Here is a 23,158-nt window from a genome sequence, read left to right as displayed (position 1 = left end):
GTGTTCTACCGAGGAGAACCTTTGCTTTATGCCTAGGCCGTTGAGGAATTCCGTGAACTTCCTGTCAGTAAATTGCGTGCCGTTGTCCGAGATGACGACTTCCGGTATCCCGAATCGAGTTATCACCTGCCTCCACATGAACTTCCTGCAATTAGACGAGGATATGCTGGCTAGCGGTTCGGCTTCTATCCATTTGGTGTAGTAGTCAATTGCGACAATGAGGTATTTGACTTTCCCCGGGCCGACTGGGAAAGGCCCTAAGAGGTCGACTCCCCATTGAGAGAATGGTCGAGAAGTCGTCAGCAAGCTTAACTCGGAGGCCGGCGCCCTTGCAAAGTTGGCGTTCTGTTGGCACTTTACGCATTTTTTGACGAACTCTTTGGAGTCTGCCATCATCGACGGCCAATAGTATCCGGCTCGGATTAGTTTTCTCGCTAGGGCCTTGCCTCTGATGTGGTGCCCACAGCAGCCCTCATGGACTTCCCTTAGGACGTAGTCCGTCTGATCGGGGTGTAGGCACTTCAGTAGGGGTTGGTTGAGCCCTTTCCTGAACAACTGTCCCTGGATGACGGCGTATTTGGCCGCTTCCCTTCTCAATTTTGCCGCGTCTTTTTCATCACTGGGGAGTTTGCCGTGTTCTAGGAAGTCGGTGATGGAGTCTAGCCATGAAGAACCTAGGCTTGTCATGTGCAGTGTGATTGCTGGTTCTCTCGTCATGCCTTGGATGAGGGACCGGTTCCCTTCTCCCGGCTTTGTGCTAGCTAATTTTGATAGGAGGTCTGCCCGTGTGTTCCTTTCTCTAGGGACGTGGTGGACCGTGACCTCTTCGAACTTTTGGCTCAAGCTTCTAACCTTTTCCAAGTACTTCTGTAGCAAAGGGTCTTTGGCTTGGTAGCTGCCGTTTACTTGGGAGGTGACGACTTGGGAATCACTGCATATTTCTAGTTTTCTTGCGCCGACTTCTGCTGCTAGGGTTAAGCCTCCTATCAGGGCTTCATATTCCGCCTGATTGTTCGAGATGGGAAACTCGAATCTAACCGACTGTTCGTATACAACTCCAACCGGGCTTTCCAGGATGATCCCGGCACCTCCGAAGGTCTGGTTGGAGGCTCCGTCCACATGGAGCTTCCACCGTGTACTCACTTCTTCGCTTGGATCTCCCGTTACTTCTACTAGAAAATCTGCCATCGCCTGTGCCTTGATGGCTTGCCGGGGTTCGTACCGTATGTCATACTGGGAGAGTTCGATGGACCAAGTCATCATTCTTCCCGCCAGGTCGGGTTTTTGGAGTACTTGTCGGATTCCTTGGTCCGTTCTGACGACAACTTGGTGGCTTTGGAAGTATTGTTTTAACCTTCGTGAGGAAGTTAGAAGTGCTAAGGCTAGCTTTTCCAACTTGCTATACCTTAACTCTGCCCCTTGCAAGGCCCTGCTTATGAAATAGACTGGTTGTTGAGCTTTCCCGTCCTCCCGTACCAGAACTGCGGCCAGGGCTTCGCTTGTTATAGCGAGGTATAGGTATAGTGGTTCCCCGTCCTTTGGCTTCCCGAAAACGGGAGGTGCCGCCAGGATTTCCTTGAAGTGTTGAAAGGCTTCTTCACATGCGGGTGTCCACTCAAACGCCATCCCTTTCTTCATGAGGTTAAAGAATGGCAGGGCCTTTGTCGCCGAAGCTCCGAGAAATCGGGATAGTGAGGTCAGCCGTCCTGCCAGCCTCTGGACGTCCTTGATGCAACCCGGGCTCTTCATCTGGAGTATCGCCTGGCATTTCTCCGGGTTAGCTTCTACCCCTCTCTGAGTTATCATAAATCCCAGGAACTTGCCGGCTTCCATGGCGAAGGCGCACTTGAGGGGGTTCAGCCTCATACCGTGTTGACGAAGGGACGCAAATACACTTGCCAGGTCGTTCAAGAGGTCGTCAGGTTGTGTTGTTTTTGCCAGGATGTCGTCCACGTAGACTTCAACTGTTTTTCCTATGAGGTCGTGGAATATCCTGTTCATCAGCCTTTGATACGTTGCCCCCGCATTTTTCAAGCCGAATGGCATTACCTTATAGCAAAAAGTTCCTCCTGGTGTTATGAACGCCGTCTTGTCTTCGTCGGGACGGTGCATCGGTATCTGATTTTAACCGGAGTAGGCGTCCATGAAACTTAGATACCGGTATCCCGCCGCGGCGTCGACGAGTGCATCTATGTTGGGGAGGGGGAAGCAATCTTTGGGGCATGCTTTGTTAAGGTCAGAGTAGTCCACGCACATTCTCCACTTGCCGTTGTGTTTTCTCACCAATACCACATTCGAGAGCCATGTCGTGTAGTCCACTTCCCGTATGAAGCCTGCTTCTAGGAGGCTGGCTGTCTGCTTGGCTACCTCCTCTGCTCTCTCTGCCGACATCTTTCTCCTCCGTTGGGCCACCGGGCGTGCTTCCGCCTTGACGGCTAGATGGTGTGAGATGATTTTTGGGTCTATGCCCGGCATGTCGGCTGGAGTCCAGGCGAACAAGTCCTTGTTGGCTCTTATCATTTCGATCAATGGCTCCTTCAACTCATGTGGGAGGTTCTTGTTAACGAATGTGAACTTTTCCACGTCGTCACCGATTCTGAACTTCTCCAGATCCCCTTCCGGTTCTGGCCTTGGCTTGTCATCTACCTTGGCATCGAGGTCGGCTAGGAACACACCGGATGCTTCCTTGGATTTCTTCCTAAGGGAGAGGCTGGCGTTGTCACAAGCGACCGCCGTCTCGAGGTCCCCCCTTATGGTCCCTATGGATCCGTCATCGGTAACGAACTTGATGACTAGCAGCTTTGTGTTGATTATGGCTTCGAAATCATTGATTGTTTTTCTTCCCAGGATGATGTTGTAGGCAGTGGAGTCTCGGAGGATTACGAACTCGGCCATTGCCGATCTTCGGCCTTGGGCTTGGCCCACCGAGATTGGCAGGGAAATTACTCCGTCCGGTTTGATGAAATGGTCGCCCAACCCGATAACCCCGTGCTGGTGAGTCGTCAGGTCGGCATCCTTCAGCCCTAGTGCGTCGAACACGTTGCGGAACATGATATTTGAATCAGCTCCTGTGTCGACAAGGATCCGTTTGACGAGACCGGTTCCCACTCTGGCCGTAATGACCATGGGGGGGTTTTCCGGGGCGTCGTTGAACCATTGGTCTTCTGGGCCGAAAGAGATGGAAAGAGGCTTCCTTGAGTTTCGCACCGACGGGGATGAGACCGCCAGAACTTTAGCGTCTTTCCTATGTGCCGACCGGGATCTCGGCGCAGCGTTTTTGGCCATTACCACGTTTATCACAGTGAGGCCGTGGTCTTTGTCATCGGGTTCTTGTCGCCGTTTGGCCGAACGGGTTTTGCCTTCTTCATCTTGATCGCGATAACGTCTCCTTGGTTCCCTGATGAGGTGGGAGAACGCGGCCAGCTTTCCCTCCCTTATCGCTTGTTCCAGTGCATCCTTCAGGTCAAAACAGTCCTGTGTTTGATGGCCATAACCCTTATGATAATCGCAGTAGAGGTTCTTATTTCCTCCCGTACGGTCCTTAAGTGGTCGGGGTTTCGGCAGGATTCCCTTCTCGGCTATTTGCTGATAAACCTCCACGATGGGGAGAGTGAGTGGGGTGTAGTTGGTAAACTTCCCAACCCGAGGGAACGGTCTTGGTGCCTTGTTTGATGCTTCCTCCCTGGCTTTCTCTTTTGCTCTTTCTCCGTCACCTGGTTGCCGAGCTTGGGTGTAACCGGACTGCCGTTTATTGGCAGCCACGACTCGGCTGACTTCCTCGTCGTTTATATATTCCTTGGCCACCGTCTGGATCTCATGCATCGTCCAAACCGGTTTCGTGGTAAGGTGTTTTCGGAAGTTCTCGTTGAGGAGGCCGTTTGTTAGGCAAAGACTGGCCACCGAGTCGGTTAAGTCGTCGATTTCCAAGCATTCGTCGTTGAACCGATCTAAGTACCTCCTGGTCGGCTCTCCTGGTCTCTGGGTTACCCCTAGAAGGTTGATAGGGTGCTTGGCCTTTGCTATCCGCGTTGTAAATTGGGCCAGGAATGCACGGCTGATGTCTGAGAAGCTATATATGGAACCTTGTGGGAGGCCGTTAAACCATCTGATCGCGGGCCCTGCCAAGGTTACCGGGAAGGCGCGGCATCTTACTTCGTCCCCCACTCCCTCCAGATTCATCCTGGCCTCAAAGGCCGTGAGGTGTTCTAGAGGGTCTTGGGTTCCGTCGTACCTCATGTTCGTTGGTTTGTCGAAGTGTTTCGGCAACCGGACCTCGAGGATAGATCGGTGGAACGGGGTGACGCCCATTATCACGGGTTGTCGTGTTCTCTCGGATCTTCCTTCCCCGTCTTCGCGACCTCTTGCTGCTCGGCGGGTTGGTCTGCCGCGGGTGTAGATGATCGTGTCATTTCTTCTTCTCATTATGGGTGACTCTTCCCGCGTGCTCTCCGCTTCCGTCCGGGATGCGGATGCACGCCGCGGGCGGCTTCGGTGAGAGTCTTCTTCTTCGCTCCCGGGAGATGGGGTATAGCTGGGATTGGTAGACCGTGCATCCCGCTCCCGGTCGGCTAGTTGTCGTTCTAGGTTCTGGACTCTGTGGCGTAGCTCCTGCATTATTATGGCGCTATCGCCGCCCGTTCCCCCAAATGGTCGCGTTCTCGTGTGTTGTTGGGGAGATCTCCGCCCCCCCCCCCCTTTGCGAGGCGACGGAGGCTGCCCCTCCGCTCCGGCGGCTCGAGCTCGGTCGCCGGGACCTAGTGCGACTTCCATTTAGGCAGGCGTCCCCACAGACGGCGCCAATGTTCGGTTGTCGGGTTTCGGACAGGTCGAGTGTGCAAGTGAAGGGGCGAGGACGCCTTGGTCTGGGCCGCACTGGTTGCGGGAAAGTTGAGCAGACGAGCACTCGTCCTGGAGAGAAGATGAGGGGGTGCCACCTGCAAAGACACTCCGACGCTCAAGTCAGCGATGTGCAGGCGGGCAGAATAACGAGGTGAAAGGATATGACGTACCTCGTGGGAAGAGCCAATCTTTCCTTTATATACATGTCAGTAGTGGGTCCCTCGTGGGGGCAGGCCCATATTCTCAAGGACGTTGTCCTGCAGCCGCGTGTGAGCCGTACAGGACGCGTGTCCGGGTCGGTTGGAGGGCGCACGACCAGGTCGGGTAGAGCTTGGGTCGGGTCGACCCGTGCGGAACTTGGGCCAGGCCGTAACAGCATATAATAGGATGTCAAGGGAGATCTTATGGAAGGTTTTAGAAAAGAAGAGAATAAGGATCGTATATATTCGTATAATTAAATACATGTATGATGGGACTACAACTAGTATGAATACTCAAGGTGGTGTGATATAGAAAATTCTTATTGGTATAGGATTACACCAAGGATCATCCTTAAATCCATACCTTCTCACATTAGTCTTGGAGGAACTTACAGAGCATATCCAAAGAGCCTGTACCATGATACATACTTTTTGCCAATGATATCGTCCTTATGGGAGAGTCAAGGGAATACCTAAATAAGAAGTTAGAGTTATGGAGAGAAGCTCTAGAAGTGTATGGTCTGCGCATAAGCCATAGTAAGACGGAATATATGAAATGTAAATTCGGCCTGCAAAGGAAAAACCCTAATATAGAGATGAAGATTGGAGACAACATCCTACGAAAAGTGAAGAATTTTAAGTATCTTGGGTGCATCGTACAGGATAATGAAGAGATTGAACAGGATGTAAATCATAGGATCCAAGCAGATTGGTTAAAATGGCGAAGTGCCTCTGATTTTATATGTGACAAAAAAGTGCTTTTAAAATTTAAAGGTAAATTCTATCGCACTACTATCAGACTGACTATACTTTATGGTACAGAGTGTTGGGTGGCTAAAGGGGAACACAAACATAAGTTAAGTGTGACAGAGATTAAGATGTTGAGATAGATGAGTGGTCATACGCAATTGGATAGAATAAGGAATGAAGATATAAGAGAGAGGGTTGAAGTAGCATCTATTGTGAAAAAGATGGTAGAATCGCGGCTCAGGTAGTTCGGACATGTGATAAGAAGACCGACAGAACACCCAGTAGGAGGGTGGATAGGATGGAAGATGAATAAGGGGTAAAAGGTAGAAGAAGACCTAAGAAGACCATCTATGAGATGGTCAAACCAGATCTACATGTAAATGGTCTCTTTGTAGACATAATACATGATAGAGCTCAATGACATTGTTTGATTCATATAGCCGACTCCACCTAATAGGACAAGGCTTTGTTGTTATTGTTGTTGTTTGATTAACTATTAAAAAAATAAACCAGTTCAATCAGTTTACTATTTTTTTTTACCCTTTTTTTTTCAATTTTTACTCGCAACTGTAATTTGCCATGAACTGAACTAATTTAATAGCCAGTTTCTGATAACTCCCTTAAATCAGGCACTGCGATTTGGTTTTTTAGAATCATGCATATTTGATTATCATGCATATATATAATTTTATATTTGGTATTCATGAAAATGTTTAATTATTCTATAATGACATATTTGATTATTTTGCTTGAAATATTTGATTATATTCTAATAGCTAATTACTTTATAAAAAAATATATGAAATAACATATATAAAATATACACAAATATATGGTAACTTATTTAATGACTAATTTTTCGTATTTATACAAATTTTTAGTAATCTTATTATCATAAATTAAAATCAAGATCAATATTTGGTGTTATCTTAGAAGCTACTAATTAAATCAAGATCAATCTTGTTGAATTTTAGTGAAATTATGGGAAGAAAAGAGGTATACAATAATCAAGAAGAAGTAATAATTTAAATTAACAGAATTATGTCCCTATTTTTTTAATATGATTTTACTGATAGGGTAACATGTTTCTTGTAGCAATGAGCTGGCTCCATAAGAAATGCAACTAAGAACCAATAGTAGTAGAATTTCATACTTGGCAACTACTATTATATTCTTTATGGTAAATATATAAATTAATTAATTAAACTAAGAAAGAAAAATAAATTAAATGAACAACTTTTGTATTTTAAGTTGGTTCATCCTATCACAAGAACTTCACATGGGAAACTTCAGATTATGGTAACCACCGGAGGATATGGCAAATTGGGTGAATGTGTCAATGCAAGTGGCAAAGCTTCGTAAAGAACACACACATGAATGAATCATAGTGTCTGCATGCATGTAATGTCCATAGCTCTTAAATGTTTGCATTCAATGCAGTTTTATTTAAACATTGTCATCATATGTAGTAGTGGCAGTTTTTTCTTATGTCACTAATACAAATCAAACTAGTGTGTAATTTTCAGAATTTTTTTACACTCCTATTTACCATAAGTTTGTTTATTATGTGAGAGCAAGATAATATTTTCAACGTGAAAATTGATTTTCTTCAACAAATTTACTCAATTTTTTTGTCAACAACTAAAAAATGGTCATTTATTTAAAACTAAAATGAAATATTATTATGATTTTTTCAGTACCATGAACAGGAGATTATTAAATTCTTGAGGGAACATTTTGTCGATAAACTATAATATGATTTATACATTAACACACAAATACTGTGTTATTATTGGCCCATTCTTAAACGCTATTTATCAAGTAAAGAGTGTTGCACTTCATGTTTATTAAACAAATCTTAATTTTTTCTTTTTTATATTTTATATCAATGATTAAAATTTATCACTTTAGATTTAGAATTTAAGATTAATTTTTTTGTTTCTCATTATTTAACAAGTTAGGTTTTAGAGAGAATTACACTCCTTAATTTCTTTAAAGCGCATTAATATTTACCGTATTATTGCGTGTATAATTCATTATTTAAGAGGTGGTCCTTGTAAAACAAGTTATTTTTTATGGCAAGTCCCTTCAAAAAGCTAAAATCACATTATCATCTTACTAAAAAACCTAACAGAGTATACAATTTTTAGAAAGCCTAAGGTTCATAATGTTATGATGAAGAGTTAAATTTTGGTAAAAAATGAATATTTTTTTTTTACTAAATTAATAAAATACATCATAACATGCAAAATCAAGAAAAACAATCAATATCAATATTTTATATTAAAAGCTGTCCTCAGCTTCTCTACCGGATGCAGCAATACAACACTTGTGCTATTTCAAAGGTAGCACCTTTATTAACAAACACCTCAAAAGCTTTCTGGGTTTTGCTTAAAAAGTTTATGTTGACATGATTCAGTTGTAAAGTTGGTTGAAACAACATACAGGATCAGAGAAAAATAACCAATAGGTCAATGTTTTCCTTTTTATTAAATAATGCTTGCTACATGCAACTTTTCAATTTAAAGTGCATGGTATGGTAAAAAAAAATATCTTATGGTAAATATCTTATGACATTTGAAGGATCAACAGAAAATCCCAGAGAAAAGTACCAAAGCACCCTTTTCAAAAAGGCAAAAACATTCAGAATCTGTGGATGTGAGTAAGGCTTAAAGCAGCAGTATTGGCAGAGTTTCCAGTTCTTTACATAGAATAATTACCAAAAATAAATTTTCTCATCTGTTACAAGAGAAATATTTAGTGTACTTATTTTACACGAGACCATATCGACTCATTTATTATTTAAAATAAAAGTCGATATGGTATCTCGTGTAAAATAAGTATAATAACCTTCTGCCTGCCCATATAGGCAGCTTGAACCCAGTTGTGTTCTACTGTTCTGGGTACACTGTCATTTATTTATACTAGTAAAATAATTGCATTTAGGACCCCCCATGAATTTTCTGCAAGGACAATTGAAACCTTGCAAACTGAAAATGAATGTAAATTTATTATAATAATTCAAACCATCAGTTCATAGCTGCTGACACAATTGTAGTTTAAATTCTGGAGTTGTCACTTTGAAAAATGCTTTCACTTAATCACTATTCAAGTCTCAAAATTGCATGAGCAATCAACTAAGGTCCCCATAATCATACTTGATGTATAATGCAAGAACTTAAGCAACTTAAAATACCACGTGGTTATGGACAAATCACTGAAACCGACACACCAAAGTAACCATTTGATTTATTCCACATATCCAATGTGATGACACTTAAAAAAATAAAGCAATCCACATTCACTACCATAGCAACATTATTGTTCAGCCTCAACTACCCTCTGTCACAGTAATAACTCCCTCACAATTGTAACTTCAGATATTTGGGTCCCTTTTCTCTTGTAGCTTTTTCCCACTTTGAATTGCCTTATCTTAATATTGATGTCATGTGCTTATTAGAAAGAACTGATAGCTAATTAAGTATTTGAATTTGCATGCTAAAATTGTCTTGAATAATGGTATCAAAAAATTTTAATTATAAGATTAAGATATTAAGGGGAAAAACTAGATTTGAGTGAATAAGATTACTAGTTGTGTGACCTAAACAGAAAATAATACATATTAATCTTTGGAAGGCCTTCTTTCTAAACCAGAAGTTCCAAGGTGAGAAAAATAGATATAAAAAGAAGAAAAAGAACATGTAGGATGCAAATTGGCAAATCAAATTGATATGTCAGGGAATTCAAATCCTGCATTGTGTATGCAGCAACTCCTTGTCCAGCTGCAGACCCTTAAATAGAGTTCTGATCTACAGTTGATTAGTTATTAACCTGTCGGGTTGGGGGATACTATGTAAAAAAAAAAAAAATATTGGTTTTGATTACACCAAGCTTCCACATTATACTACCCTTGCTAATTTACAAGTTTAGATCTCTAAATAGAGCTTATGGGTGTGTTTTACTATTCAAATATACTTAAACTATGAGTTCAGATGAACTCTTGAATTTAATAACCTTGATACTATTAACTTTGACATATCTATATATAAATGCAGGGTGCAATGCATATAGATCTTATGTTGATCAAGCAAGCAATTTCTGAGAAGATCATTTATGGCCATTGACAAATCGTTTCTGGTACATGCCTCCATCAATCCCCATAAATGTAGGGTTGGGAGATTAAGATGCCAAGTCTCTGAAATCATGTTTAAGAGGGCACCCTAATTTAATTGAGGAAGAAAGAGTATGCAACACCAAGCATTTTATTGTTTTTCATATCAAAAATAAAAAACTGATTTGAAGAGAAGTTTTCATCTCATTGTCTGAAAATACAACAAAAGATGGAATGGTATAACCATTTTAAGTTGATTCAACCAATAGATAAGATTATTGAATAAAATGGAATGGAATGAGTTTCATCAAATACCAATCCATTTCATCTTATTTTAAAGCCCAAGCAAAATTTAAAATAAATTATACTATCATTTCATGTGGTTAGGCAAAATTACATATGGCACTCCCAATTATAAATAGTACACTAACCTCCTTGATATTTAGGCTATAAGGTAATTGACACCCTTATATTTTATGAAAGAATATATTATTAAAAATATCCTCAAAAATTTAGTTGTTAACAAAAATACCCCTCAAAAATGAAAACAACAAAGATATCCTAAAAAATTTTAAAAACGTGACAAAGTGTCTCGACGCAAAGTAAAAACAGATACATACTTACTTTATGTCAGGGCACTTTTGTCACGGCTTTAAAACTCGTGAGGATATTTTTGTCTTTTAAATCTTTGGAGGGTATTTCTTTCAGCAACTAAATCTTTAAAGAACATTTTTTGTGGGGTTACTCTTGAGAAATGTTGCACTTCCTTTATAAACATGACACTGAGTATGTAGTGTGTAATATCACATAACATCAGATCATGAGCGTAATTTATTCAATTATATTCCATGTTTTTCAATCAATTCAAAAATAGATTAACTTTCTTTCTTTCCTTTTTCCTTTTTGGACTTTAACTCAACTTTCATAATAATAAAATTGAGTAATCAAAGTAAATGGAGGATACCTGCAATTAGTTTCATGATTTATCCCATTGGAGCATCAAAGTTATCTAGAAAAAGCAAATGAACAATTTTCGCACACAATCCAAATGCAGTGTTAGAGATCAACAGGAAAGAAATAGGACTTAGAGAGAGAGAGAGTATAGGTTTATGTTAAACTTAATTAATCATCTGTTTCTAAGTAAATGTTGGAAATTTTGGAAATATATGCATTATGGCATGAAGTAGTAAATAGTGTAGTAAATGCACCCTGCAAAAGATCAACTAACCCGCAAACCAATCTCACCTGCTAATATTTACTTCCTTCTCTGAACTTGTTTATATGTGCTGTCCACTCCCCTCTCCATCTCCAAAGCATTTCAAAATCTCTAAGCTAGAGTGTTCCATCTTGGCAGTCACCAGTCAGTGATAATGGAGAGGAAAAGAAGTTATCATGGTTTACTTACCATGTTAACATTGCTGGCTTTGCTTTCTCAGCACCTTGTCATTCCTGTAATATCCACCACTGTTGAAGGCCACAATAAGGCTCCCAAAAAGGGTGTATCCACCTCTCTATGTAATTTCTCTAACTTAAAATATCTATTATACATCATTATTCACGCAAAGTAGTACATATTATTTATAGGATCATAGTTTAACATGAAGCAATTTTATATCTTACTCTCACCTAATAGCATGCATACTATGTTTTTCATTTTTTTTTTCATGAAGGCTCATGTTTTCTATTTCTTTTGAAGGCTCACACCATGGTCACCATTCTCATCATCATGGCTCTGGATGTGGAAGCTCAACACCCTCTCATGGAGGTAGTGGAAGCTCTGGGGGTGGTGGAAGCTACAACCCAACCCCATCACCACCTTCAGGTGGTGGAAGCTACAATCCAAGCCCCTCATCACCCTCAGGTGGTGGAAGCTGCAGCCCAAGCCCTTCACCACCCTCTGGTAGTGGAAGCGGAAGTGGAAGTTATAATCCAACCCCATCACCACCCTCAGGTGGCAATTGTGGATCACCACCAGAGGGATCATCTCCAACAACACCATCAAACCCTCCCTCAGGAGGTGGTGGCTACTATGGATCACCACCTGATGAACCTTCTCCATCAACACCCTCAACTCCAGATACACCATCAAGCCCTCCCTCAGGTGGTGGTGGAAGCTACAATCCAACCCCGTCACCGCCCTCAGGTGGTGGTGGAAGCTACAATCCAACCCCATCACCACCCTCAGGTAGTGGTAGTGGAAGTTATAATCCAACGCCATCGCCACCCTCAGGTGGCAATTGTGGATCACCACCTGAAGGATCATCTCCAACAACACCCGCTACTCCAGAAACACCCTTATCTCCAGATGCACCATCAAACCCTCCCTCAGGAGGTGGTGGCTACTATGGATCACCACCTGATGAACCTTCTCCAACAACACCCACTACTCCAGAAACACCTTTATCTCCAGATGCACCATCAAGCCCTCCCTCAGGTGGTGGTGGCTACTATGGATCACCACCACAAGAACCTTCTACTCCAACGCCCTTAACTCCAGATGCACCATCAAACCCTCCCTCCGGAGGTGGTGGATACTATGGATCACCACCACAGGAACCTTCTACTCCAACACCTTTAACTCCAGATGCACCATCAAACCCACCCTCAGGTGGTGGTTACTATAACTCCCCACCAACTTATGGAGGCTCTCCACCAACTTATGGAGGAAATAGCCCTCCAACACCAATTGATCCAGGAACCAATCCAACCCCACCCTACATTCCTTCCCCATCTCCCTTCACGGGTACATGCAAGTAAGTTCCTTTCACTACACTAGTACACTACACCAACTTTCATGCTATTATATATTGCAACACTGTTATGCAACCTGTTAAGTCCTTTTTTTTCTCTAAACTGCAGCTACTGGAGAACTCACCCAGGAATCATCTGGGGATTGCTTGGCTGGTGGGGCTCCTTAGGGAATGCATTCGGTGTCACCAGCATGCCGGGGCTTGGTACAGGTCTGAGCTTGCCACAGGCACTTTCCAACACAAGAACTGATGGGTTTGGAGCACTCTACAGAGAAGGGACAGCTTCTTTCCTCAACTCCTTGGTGAACAACAAGTTCCCTTACACAACAGCACAAGTCAGAGACAGATTTGCAGCATCACTTGTCTCAAACAAGGCAGCAGAAGCACAAGCCAACCTATTCAGGATGGCCAATGAGGGGAAAATGAAGCCTCGGACATGATATAATTAACTTGGTTTGTGTGTTAGTAGTTTATGGAGTTAAGAGCATTATTATATCTAAAGTTTCTGTTAAGAGTGTGTTATTTAGGTACTTATCAATTATCATGTGTGAATTTACCTTAAGATGGATGATATCAAGGTACTTTAGAATTTAATGTTAGCTATTATGGTTTTATTATATTTGAATAAAAGTTAATATATAGTTATTTTGATAATTTCAAGATCCATTCAGAAGATTCAAGTATGAAGTCCTATATATGAAGTACTTATAATAACAGAACTATCACTTCAAATACCAGAATTCTATAATATCGTTCACCAAAAAAAACTAAGGATTATTCTATTACACAATAGAAGGTGCCAAAAAGAAAAAAAAATAGACGAGTGAAAAATAATGGGGATCTGCAAGTATTAATTATTAGTATTTGGTAGTTGAAACATGGAAGTTTTCTCATTGAATGAGAAGATTCAACATAAATGGACATATAACCTTTCAAAATGAATTAATTATCTAAATAGGGTAATAATGAACCAGCCATACTCAAGACATGACACTTGTTCATACTATATCAATAGCATTCAAGTGATTAGCATGATTGAGTGTGCCCCAAGAAAATATGTGCAAGGTCCATCCTACATGATTGTATCCTAATGAAATCCAAGAAAATGGTTTTGTTGTCAACATATACACAAAAAGCAATTAAAACAAATGGACCAAGATGCTAGATGGGGTGCCCTTATATGAAATGGAAAGTTCTGAGTCATGTAGTGTGGCACTAGAGACATTGAACAGCTACATTGCCCATTTATGTACCCTGAACAGGAAATGTACAAGGCTGTCGTTTGGTTCAGAGCAAATTTATAAGGGTAGCTAAGCCCTATAAATAAAAGGCAGTCTTCAATAGAAAAGTCGAAAGTATCATTTAAAAAGAAAAACAAGGACACCAACAATTGTCTTCAAGTTACCAATTTTCCAAATATGAGTAAGATATTAACTAAGGAAGGGTCCATTACCACTGCAGGTTCACATCACAATAAAGCAATAATTATTTAGGAGAACCACAAAAAAATTAAGAAGGAATCCAAGAACACAAGAGATCCCCCTTTTTTTTAGACGCTTCTGATGTCAAACAAGTAATGCAAATACAAATCATCAAAATCTCAGTGTGTTAAAACACTTGGATAATAAATGAATTGATCTGCTTGCTTAAAATTAATGTCTAATAGCCAGATATAGAAAGGTTTAATTGATTATTTATTACAAATTTCTTATGCTGAATAATTAACGGGTGACTTGGAGCTTGAAAATTTCAAGCATGTAGGCAAATATGAAGCTGAGTTAATACTATAGATAACATAAGAGCACTTCTGTAAATATATTTTTTTTCCTTTTTTTTTTGAATCAATAAAGAAAGTCATACATCCTCTACTAAGGGTAGCTTTGTATTACTATCTCCTCCTACATTAAAGCTAGCTTCTTATTTCAAATCAACAAGACAAAATTTTCTTCCTAAAATTCATTTTGTCATATATTAAGCTACAAGAAGTGGGTTAAGTGCATTGGCTACACCAATCTAATGACTGATTTTTCCGAATTTCAAAGGCATACCTTTCAAACTGATAACTTCAGACAGTGACATCCAATTAGAAAATTTCAGCCCTTTGGATTGGATACAGTTTTCATTTTATAGCATTAGCACTTTAAACACAAGAGCGCGTCGCAATTCAGGTCTGTTCAGCTCATATGAGATTCAAACCACTTGAAGATTTTATCCGAATGCACACTAGTCATCTCATGATAGGCAAATGCAAGGTTTAGCTCCTCCTGGATATGGGGTACCAGATGCTTATCCACCAAGAAATTTTTCTTCTCCTGAAGTACCTTTCTCCATTTTGTTACACGTCCGTCTTTCTTCATATATCCATTGCGATCAATAAATCCCTCTTTGCGAAAGAATTCGAATAACCTTCGGGAAAGGCTCTGATCAAGACCCGGAACTCTATCTGCTAAAAAGTTTGGTGATAATGGGAGCTCCATGCATTCAACAACATCAGCAGCAATCCCTTTCTCTTTCAAAATCTCCACATATTCATCTATTTTCTGCTGCCTATACAGATCCTTTGGCATGTGAACGAATAGGGTAGGCGGGTAGTTTTCTTCAACATCAAATTTCTCAAACATTCCCTCAGCAATCATGAGGACAATACTATTAAACTTCATAATGGTTGGAAGCAATGATACAAAATATCCCCCAGACGAAGCACCAAGAGCAACCAGGGGAAGTTTCTCAAGCTTCTCTTTACCAACAAACCATTTGATAATGTCTTTGACTACAAACTTTTCCACACCGTTATAAGCCCAACATCTTCCAGCACTCGAAATGGTGATCACGGCAAAACCCCGAGCAAGGGCGTTAAGAACAAGCAGCCGTTCTTCGGGCAAACCAACACAATCAGGGCACTGAGGGGATCGGTCCCAAAAGTTAACAGCACGGCCATCGCATCCATGTGCCAGAAAGAGAACACCTTTAGGTGCTTCAGGCACTTGCCAAATCACATCCGTTCCATTCCTAGTCTCTCTTGTTGGCTTCAATTTCACCACCGAGTCAAAGTTATTCCACTTTTGTTGAGGTATTTCAGAAGCTAAACTTGTTTTCTGGTCATCATTAATTTCATGAGCTAAATTAGGTTTTCCATCATCGTTCTGAAGCACTACAAAAACAATCACTAACACTAGCATCAGCATCAATCCAAGAGAAATGACAAGCAAAGGGACCCTGCAATTCTGAGAACCATTCCATGACTTGGATTTGTAACCACGCTTCATCATGATGCCACAAGGTGATGAAGTCTTCACACTGAATTTACAAAAAAACAAAGCAACAGAAAACATATACCCAAAAATGAGCTTACTTTGCTTAATTTTTTCACAAATCTTCTTCAGCTATAGACAGTGTCATACATTAATTCATGTAAAAACCTACTATTTTAACAGCATACATAAAAAAAATTAAAACAAAGGATTTTTCACCAAAAAATTTGTTGCAGAATATATGTAAATCCATAATAAAGGGGTACTAACACTAACACATAGTGAATTTCTTGCATCATTCAGATCAGAAAGAAAGAGAGAGTAGTAACATAATTACATGGAATCATGTGGCGGAACTGAATATTTGATTGGTGTTGTTGAATGTTGAGTTGTGAGTTGAGTTGGGAGCGTTGAATCTGATGTGAAAGAAACTGCATTCAGGTGTTTCATGATGTTACTGTTACAGACTCAACAGTTTTTTTTGGGTCAGAGTTACAGACTTGCAGTTACAAACACTTGTTTTTCATGATCATGGGCTTGGGTCCATTCTGGATCAAAACAATTGGGCTTTCACTCACATTTATGGGCCACTTAGAATCGATGTCCTTAGTTTCCAAAATATATAATGATGTCCTTGTAGGAGGCCCATTTAATAAATTAAAAGGGCGTTTTAGTCCCACTTCAATATAAAAAAAATTTTAAAAATCCTTTTTTTTTCTTTCTTACATCTCAAACTAAATGGAGATTTTTTGGTGACTAAACTAAATGGAGATTGTTTAGACTTTAGATAAAATAAGTTTTTATAGGTAATTCTATTATATGCTAATATATGGTGTAACTTTTTGTAGTAGTAATTATAAGAATAAAAAAAATTATGTTATTGTATTTTTAGGTGTACAAAGAATTATGTTATTTACGTCAATAATAATATATATGAGGATGATATAATAAAAAAAATCAATATTAAAAAGAATAAAACTCTATATCCAAGTAAAATTATATAAAATCAAATTTAAAATAGTTTTTTACATAATGAACCGAACACGTCATTACAGTGAAACAATTATATAGTACTAAATGAACGGAACATTATCCATTATATAAAATTAAATTCAAAACAGCTTTTTACACAATGAACCGAACATGTTATTAAGGTAAAACAATTGTATAGTACTAAATGAACAGAATATTGTCCATTATATAAAATCAAATTCAAAACAGTTTTTTGCATAATGAACCGAACACATCATTAAGGTGAAATAATTGTATAGTACTAAATAAACGGAATATTATCCATTATATAAAATCAAATTCGAAACAGCTTCCTGCATACCGAACACGTCATTAAGGTGAATAATTGTATAGTACCAAATGAACGGAACATTATATAAAATCAAATTCAAAACACTTATGTCTACAATTTAAAGATTAATAATTCAATCCAATTTAGCAATTGTATTCCATTCAATTCGATTTAAAAAATAATCTATTAGCAAAATATTTGTGTTGTTGGTGATGACAATAACGAAAGAAAGAAAGAAGAAGAAGAAGAGGAAGAGGAGAAGTAGAAGAAGAATCTGCGTACGCGAAAAAGAAGGAGGAGAAAGAAAAAGAAGAGGAGAAGGTATGCGTGAATTTGAAAGAAGAAGAAAATGATGTCTGCGTGTATTTGAAAGAAGAAGAAGAAGTACAAAAGAGAAGAAGAAGAAAAAGGGCGTGTAACGACGCTCTTTTAATGAGTGATTTTTTATTTTTTGTTGGTATTAGATTTATTTGAATAAATTTGGATGAAAAATATTTTGAATGTGTAGCAATACCCCATTCACAAGAATAATCAATCATTAGTATTAAGGAGTGGACAAGCATCTTATAAGGACATAAGAAATAATTAAATCTAAATTAAAAAAAAAGAATATCATCAAATCTTTCATGTACTTGTACTAGAGCAATAATCATAAAAATGAACAAAGGTCTATCTATGATAACAGAGTTGAGAATGAGAGAAATAAACAATAAGTAAATAACAATGATGCAACTAACTTAAAAGTTTGATTAACATTATTACCACATTTCAAATATTTAATTATCAGCTATCATATAGTAATAGTAATTTGTGATGGAATTTGGATCCTCTAAAGTTTAAATTTCATTTTAAAGAATAAAGTGTGATCTCTCATCATTGATTTCATAAGTGGGACCAAAAATAAATATAAAAGAGAAACTATTCAAAGGTAGAAGATCATATTTTACTCTCTAAAGTGAAATTTACAACTTTAGAGAATCCAAATCCTTTGTGATGAATACTTGATAATGATTAATTAGCCACGGGAAACACGAGACATCAAAGGAATGACGTCATTGAAACTATTTTATATTTTTATATTAATTACACATTAATATCTGATAGTTAACTATAAGCAACACAATAATTAGTTTCATGAAAAGCATGCCCTTTTCCATTATTATTATTATTATTATCTAGAGCAAAATATATATTATTGGTCTGCATCAAAGATGGAAAATTTTTTTGGCCAAAATCTCATAATTTAATAATGATAAATAATAAATGAATGTCTCGTGTTCCATGAGACTATGAGAGGTATGCACACAATAATAATGAAAAATATAAATAGGGAACATTGTAACTGCATTTCCACCAACTCACTTCCTCATAGATTTTCAATTTTCTATCTTTAATTTCCCTTCTCACCCTCAAAGCCATTTCTCCATCTTCAATCTTCAGAACCTTATGTAAGTTAATCTGAATTTATTCTTGTGAAAATTATTTACATCAATTGTATTTCAACTCTTATTTAAATAATCACATACATTTAAATACATTTATAATGATTCAGAATTCTAATTTTAAATAAGTAAAAATTAAAAACTAAAAGAATGAATTAAGACTATGAATCATTTTTCTAAGTACATATATTCATTTATTTATGTAACTTTATGCAACTTTTTCCGTGAATATATAATGTGAATTCAATAAAAGCATAAGATTAGCATCTTCTTTTATTTATTTGATTTGACTAGAAATTCATTTTGTTACATGATGCAAAATTTGTGCAGAGAAATAATAATGGCAACAAGATACAATCCAAAGAACATTCTGATAACTGGAGCAGCTGGTTTCATTGCATCACATGTATGCAACAGGCTAATAAGAAACTACCCTGATTACAAGGTTGTTGTTCTTGACAAGCTTGATTACTGTTCAAATCTGAAGAACCTGCTTCCATCAAGATGTTCTTCAAGTTTCAAGTTCATCAAGGGAGATATATGCAGTGCTGACATTGTTAACTACATTCTTCTCACTGAGTCCATTGATACCATAATGCACTTTGCAGCACAGACTCATGTTGATAACTCCTTTGGCAACAGCTTTCAGTTCACTCAGAACAACATCTATGGAACTCATGTTCTCTTGGAAGCTTGCAAAGTTAGTGGTGGACAAGTTAAGAGGTTCATCCATGTCAGCACAGATGAAGTTTATGGTGAGAACTAACACTACCATGCACAAATTTTTACTCACATATGCATCAAATACTGCTATTGTTAATGTTGCAAGTTAAGTGCGAAGAGTACATGAAATTAGTAGCACATCAAAAAAAATTAAAGAAGAGTACATGAGAGACACATAAATTTTATAGCACTAAGACACATACAATATAGAAAAGCTTTTGTATTTGTGTTTTTTATGAAACAAATTTGTCTCTCTGTATTTCAGTTTTGAGAGTTATCATATATAATAGAGGAAGTATAGGGAAGCCAATACATGTTTCGTATCATGTATATAATAGAAGTTAATTCCAAATTAAAATTAGAGGAAGTATAGGGAGCTAATGGAGTATCTGTACATATATAACGGGGGTTTAGAGATGTTCGATTTAGTAGGATATCACCCGGATGGTTATTTTGGATAGTATGAGTGTATTGTGTTTGAGAAATTAGTAATATTTTATTCTAGATGTTCATTTTTTAACTCATATTGGGCTAAATAAATAGTTCATTGTACACATGGTACAAATACTCCATTGGCTCCCTAGCGAGATTCAATTAATTAAAGTATCGGATGTTTATTTAAAACTGTTCATATATACTTATTTTAGAATAGTAAAGGTGTATTTGTGTGAATAGTTTCAAGTATTTTAAATTGGATGTTCGATTAAATAGAATATCAGATGTTTATCCCTGGTCGGATGGTTATTCTGGATAGTATGAATGTATTGTGTTTGATAAATTAGTAGTATTTTATCTTGAATGTTCGAACCTGTACGATAGGATGGTTACTTCTTCTTATTGGACCAAAAAATCAGTCCATTGTACACATTGTATACTTATTCCATTGACTTGACAGTGGGATTAGTGTAATAATGTTACACTAAATTGTATCCAATACATGTCTAATTGTATTTAATACTTGTATTGGTATTTGTGCAACTTAGGTGAGACAGATGAGGATGCAGTTGTAGGAAACCATGAGGCATGTCAACTTCTACCTACAAATCCATATTCAGCAACAAAAGCTGGTGCTGAAATGCTGGTAATGGCTTATGGTAGATCCTATGGTTTACCTGTTATAACAACAAGAGGGAACAATGTCTATGGCCCTAACCAGTTCCCAGAGAAGCTGATTCCAAAGTTCTTGCTCTTAGCCATGAATGGAAAGCCACTACCAATTCATGGAGATGGATCAAATGTGAGAAGCTATCTGTATTGTGAAGATGTTGCTGAGGCCTTTGAGGTCATTCTCCATAGAGGTGAAGTAGGACATGTTTACAACATTGGTACAAAGAAGGAGAGAAGAGTGATTGATGTTGCAAGGAACATATGCAACTTGTTCTCTTTGGATCCTGATACACAAATCAAGTTTGTTGAGAATAGGCCTTTCAATGATCAAAGGTACTATTTGGATGATCAGAAGTTGAAGAGTTTGGGATGGTTTGAGAGAACAACTTGGGAAGAAGGACTAAGAAAAACAATGGATTGGTATCTTAAGAATCCTGATTGGTGGGGTGATGTTTCTGGTGCTTTGATTCCTCATCCAAGAATGTTAACTATGCCTGGAGTTGACAAGAACAATGGCCAAGATAATGCTTCTAATGTTGTTATTATGAACAATTCTAATCAGAGCAAAATGGTGGTTCCAAATGCAAGGAACAATATGAAGTTCTTGATATATGGTGGTGGAGGATGGATTGGAGGACTTCTTGGGAAAGTTTGTGAGAATCAAGGGATACCCTTTGAGTTTGGAAAGGGGAATTTAGAAGATAGGTCACAAATCTTGGTTGATATTGAAACTATTAAGCCAACTCATGTTTTTAATGTTAATGGTGCCATCACTAGTGCATTGAATTTGAAGTGGTTTGAGGCAAACAAAACAGAAACTATTGGTGCTGATGTTGTTGGTGTGCTAACCTTAGCAGATGTCTGCAATGATTATGATCTTCCCATGATGAATTATGTCTTTGGTGGTAACTTTGAAGATAAACCAAATTCTAATGATTCTTTCTACTCTAAAACCCAAGCCAAGGTGAGTTCCAAAAACTATGCATTCTGCTTAATTTTTAGTTTATCAAAATTAAACTCTTAGTTAATTTGTAACCTTTAATTCTAATATACTTAGGTTGAAGAGCTTTTAAAGGATTATGAAAATGTATGCATTCTCAAAATTCAATTTCCAGTATCCTCTGATCTTAGCAATCCACAAAACTTCATCACTAAGATGACAAGATCTGATAAAGTGGCTAATGTTGCTGCTAGCATCACTGTTTTGGATGAACTTCTTCCAATTTCAATTGAGATGGCACAAAAGAATTTGAAGGGTGTTTGGGACTTAACAAATCCTGATACTGTGACATGCAATGAGGTTCTTGAGATGTACAAGGATTATATTGATCCTTGTTTGAAGTGGAATAATTTCACACCTAAAGAAGAGGCTCAATTTTCTACTCAATACAACAATGGAGTTGATGCATCAAAATTGAAGAAGGAATTTCCTCAGCTCCTATCTATTAAAGATTCTTTGATTAAATATGTCTTTGAGCCAAAGACAAAAAGCTTAGTGCATTGATCAATGCCAAAATTATGAATATGCACAGATACATTTATACACACATGAATAATAATAATGTGACTATTTATGCCTTTTTTTTTTTTTTCTCCATTTAGTTTTCATTCTTGGACTCTTATTTTTGTTAAGGTATTATTATGTCTTGTAAGTTACTAAATAACATCTGAATTTTTTCAGACAAGGCAATAAAAGTGAGCTAGATGTTACATTTGAGGTTTAATTTTTTCTCTGTTTTTTTTTTTACTCAATTCATTATGCATTGTATACATTTAAATTATTACAAAGGAAATCAAATTGTCTATCACTTAATCAATTAGATGATACTAGAAATATTAATTCCTATATACTTCTATTATATTATCTAGTTGACTAATTATTAAAAAAACAAAGGATAAAGTATTAAGTTGGTCTTTACATTTGGACATAATTCTGTTTTGATTTTTAAAATTTAAAGTGTCCTATTTGAATACAAAAAAGTTTTATTTAACTTCAATGTAGTCCTACCGTGAGGTCAAAGATAAATAATTAACGAATTGTCCTATGTGATAGCAGTGAAAGAACAAGGTTAATAATCTAAAGAACAAGGTTGATAATCTAAAGAACAAGTAGAAGCTCCAGAGGTACAAAATCAACAATGAATGCATTAATACATTTATTTATCATTTTCCTTAGTTTTATAAAAAAATATTTTGTTTAAATTATAAGGATAATGATAAATAAATGTATTAATACATCCACGATTGATTTTGTACATCTGGAGCTTGTACTTGTTCTCCAAATTATCGATTTTGTTCTTATACTGCTGTCGTGTAAGATATTCCGTTAATTATTTAACTTTGACCTCTGGGACTATCTTAAAACTAAATGAAACTTTTTGGATTCAAATAAGATACTTTAAACCAATGTTCTGAAAATCGACCCGGACCGGCCGGTTGAACCGGTCCAACCGAGAACCGGCGATATAAACGGTCCGATCCGCCTCTAATAACCGTCCATTTGAAAACCGTTTCAAAACTGCCGAACCGGTCGAAAACCGGCCGGTTGGACCAAACCGGTAACCGGCCGGTTCTCTGTAAACGGCACCATTTTGATTATTTGCAAAAAAAGAAAGAAAAAACGTTACCTCTACAGCTTTACTCACTCCCTCCTTCCCCCACCACACCCCTCCAATTTGTGAA

The 23,158-nt window shown here is 38.0% G+C and overlaps 3 protein-coding genes and 1 long non-coding RNA gene across 4 annotated transcripts; 2 read left to right on the top strand and 2 right to left on the bottom strand.

Moving 5' to 3' along the window:
* Nucleotides 1–8,329: 8,329 nt before the first annotated feature.
* Nucleotides 8,330–11,226, bottom strand: LOC130940777 (uncharacterized). The gene is made up of 3 exons (XR_009070406.1): nt 11,146–11,226; nt 10,865–10,909; nt 8,330–9,984 (listed from the first exon to the last, which is right to left on the bottom strand). It is a non-coding gene; the product is annotated as an uncharacterized LOC130940777 (long non-coding RNA).
* A 44-nt stretch (nt 11,227–11,270) lies between these two features.
* On the top strand, nt 11,271–13,223 carry LOC130940776 (protodermal factor 1-like). Its single transcript, XM_057869015.1, has 3 exons — nt 11,271–11,415; nt 11,597–12,653; nt 12,760–13,223. Exons 1-3 carry the CDS (start codon nt 11,271–11,273, stop codon nt 13,088–13,090), a joined length of 1,533 nt encoding a protein of 510 aa, XP_057724998.1. The 3' UTR covers nt 13,091–13,223.
* Nucleotides 13,224–14,441: 1,218 nt separating this feature from the next.
* LOC130941444 (uncharacterized) lies at nt 14,442–16,387 on the bottom strand. Its single transcript, XM_057869948.1, has 2 exons — nt 16,239–16,387; nt 14,442–15,947 (listed from the first exon to the last, which is right to left on the bottom strand). The coding sequence occupies exons 1-2, from the start codon at nt 16,349–16,351 to the stop codon at nt 14,825–14,827; spliced, it is 1,236 nt and encodes a 411-aa protein (XP_057725931.1). The 5' UTR covers nt 16,352–16,387; the 3' UTR covers nt 14,442–14,824.
* A 2,184-nt stretch (nt 16,388–18,571) lies between these two features.
* Nucleotides 18,572–22,054, top strand: LOC130941751 (trifunctional UDP-glucose 4,6-dehydratase/UDP-4-keto-6-deoxy-D-glucose 3,5-epimerase/UDP-4-keto-L-rhamnose-reductase RHM1-like). Its single transcript, XM_057870329.1, has 4 exons — nt 18,572–18,652; nt 18,977–19,401; nt 20,353–21,440; nt 21,534–22,054. Exons 2-4 carry the CDS (start codon nt 18,987–18,989, stop codon nt 21,978–21,980), a joined length of 1,950 nt encoding a protein of 649 aa, XP_057726312.1. The 5' UTR covers nt 18,572–18,652; nt 18,977–18,986; the 3' UTR covers nt 21,981–22,054.
* The last annotated feature ends 1,104 nt before the right edge of the window (nt 22,055–23,158 follow it).

The sequence above is a fragment of the Arachis stenosperma genome, chromosome 7, assembly GCF_014773155.1.
Source record: "Arachis stenosperma cultivar V10309 chromosome 7, arast.V10309.gnm1.PFL2, whole genome shotgun sequence".
Classification (NCBI taxonomy): domain Eukaryota; kingdom Viridiplantae; phylum Streptophyta; class Magnoliopsida; order Fabales; family Fabaceae; genus Arachis; species Arachis stenosperma.
The sequence above is the reverse complement of the archived record's forward strand: the minus strand, read 5'-3'. Positions and strand labels throughout refer to the sequence as shown.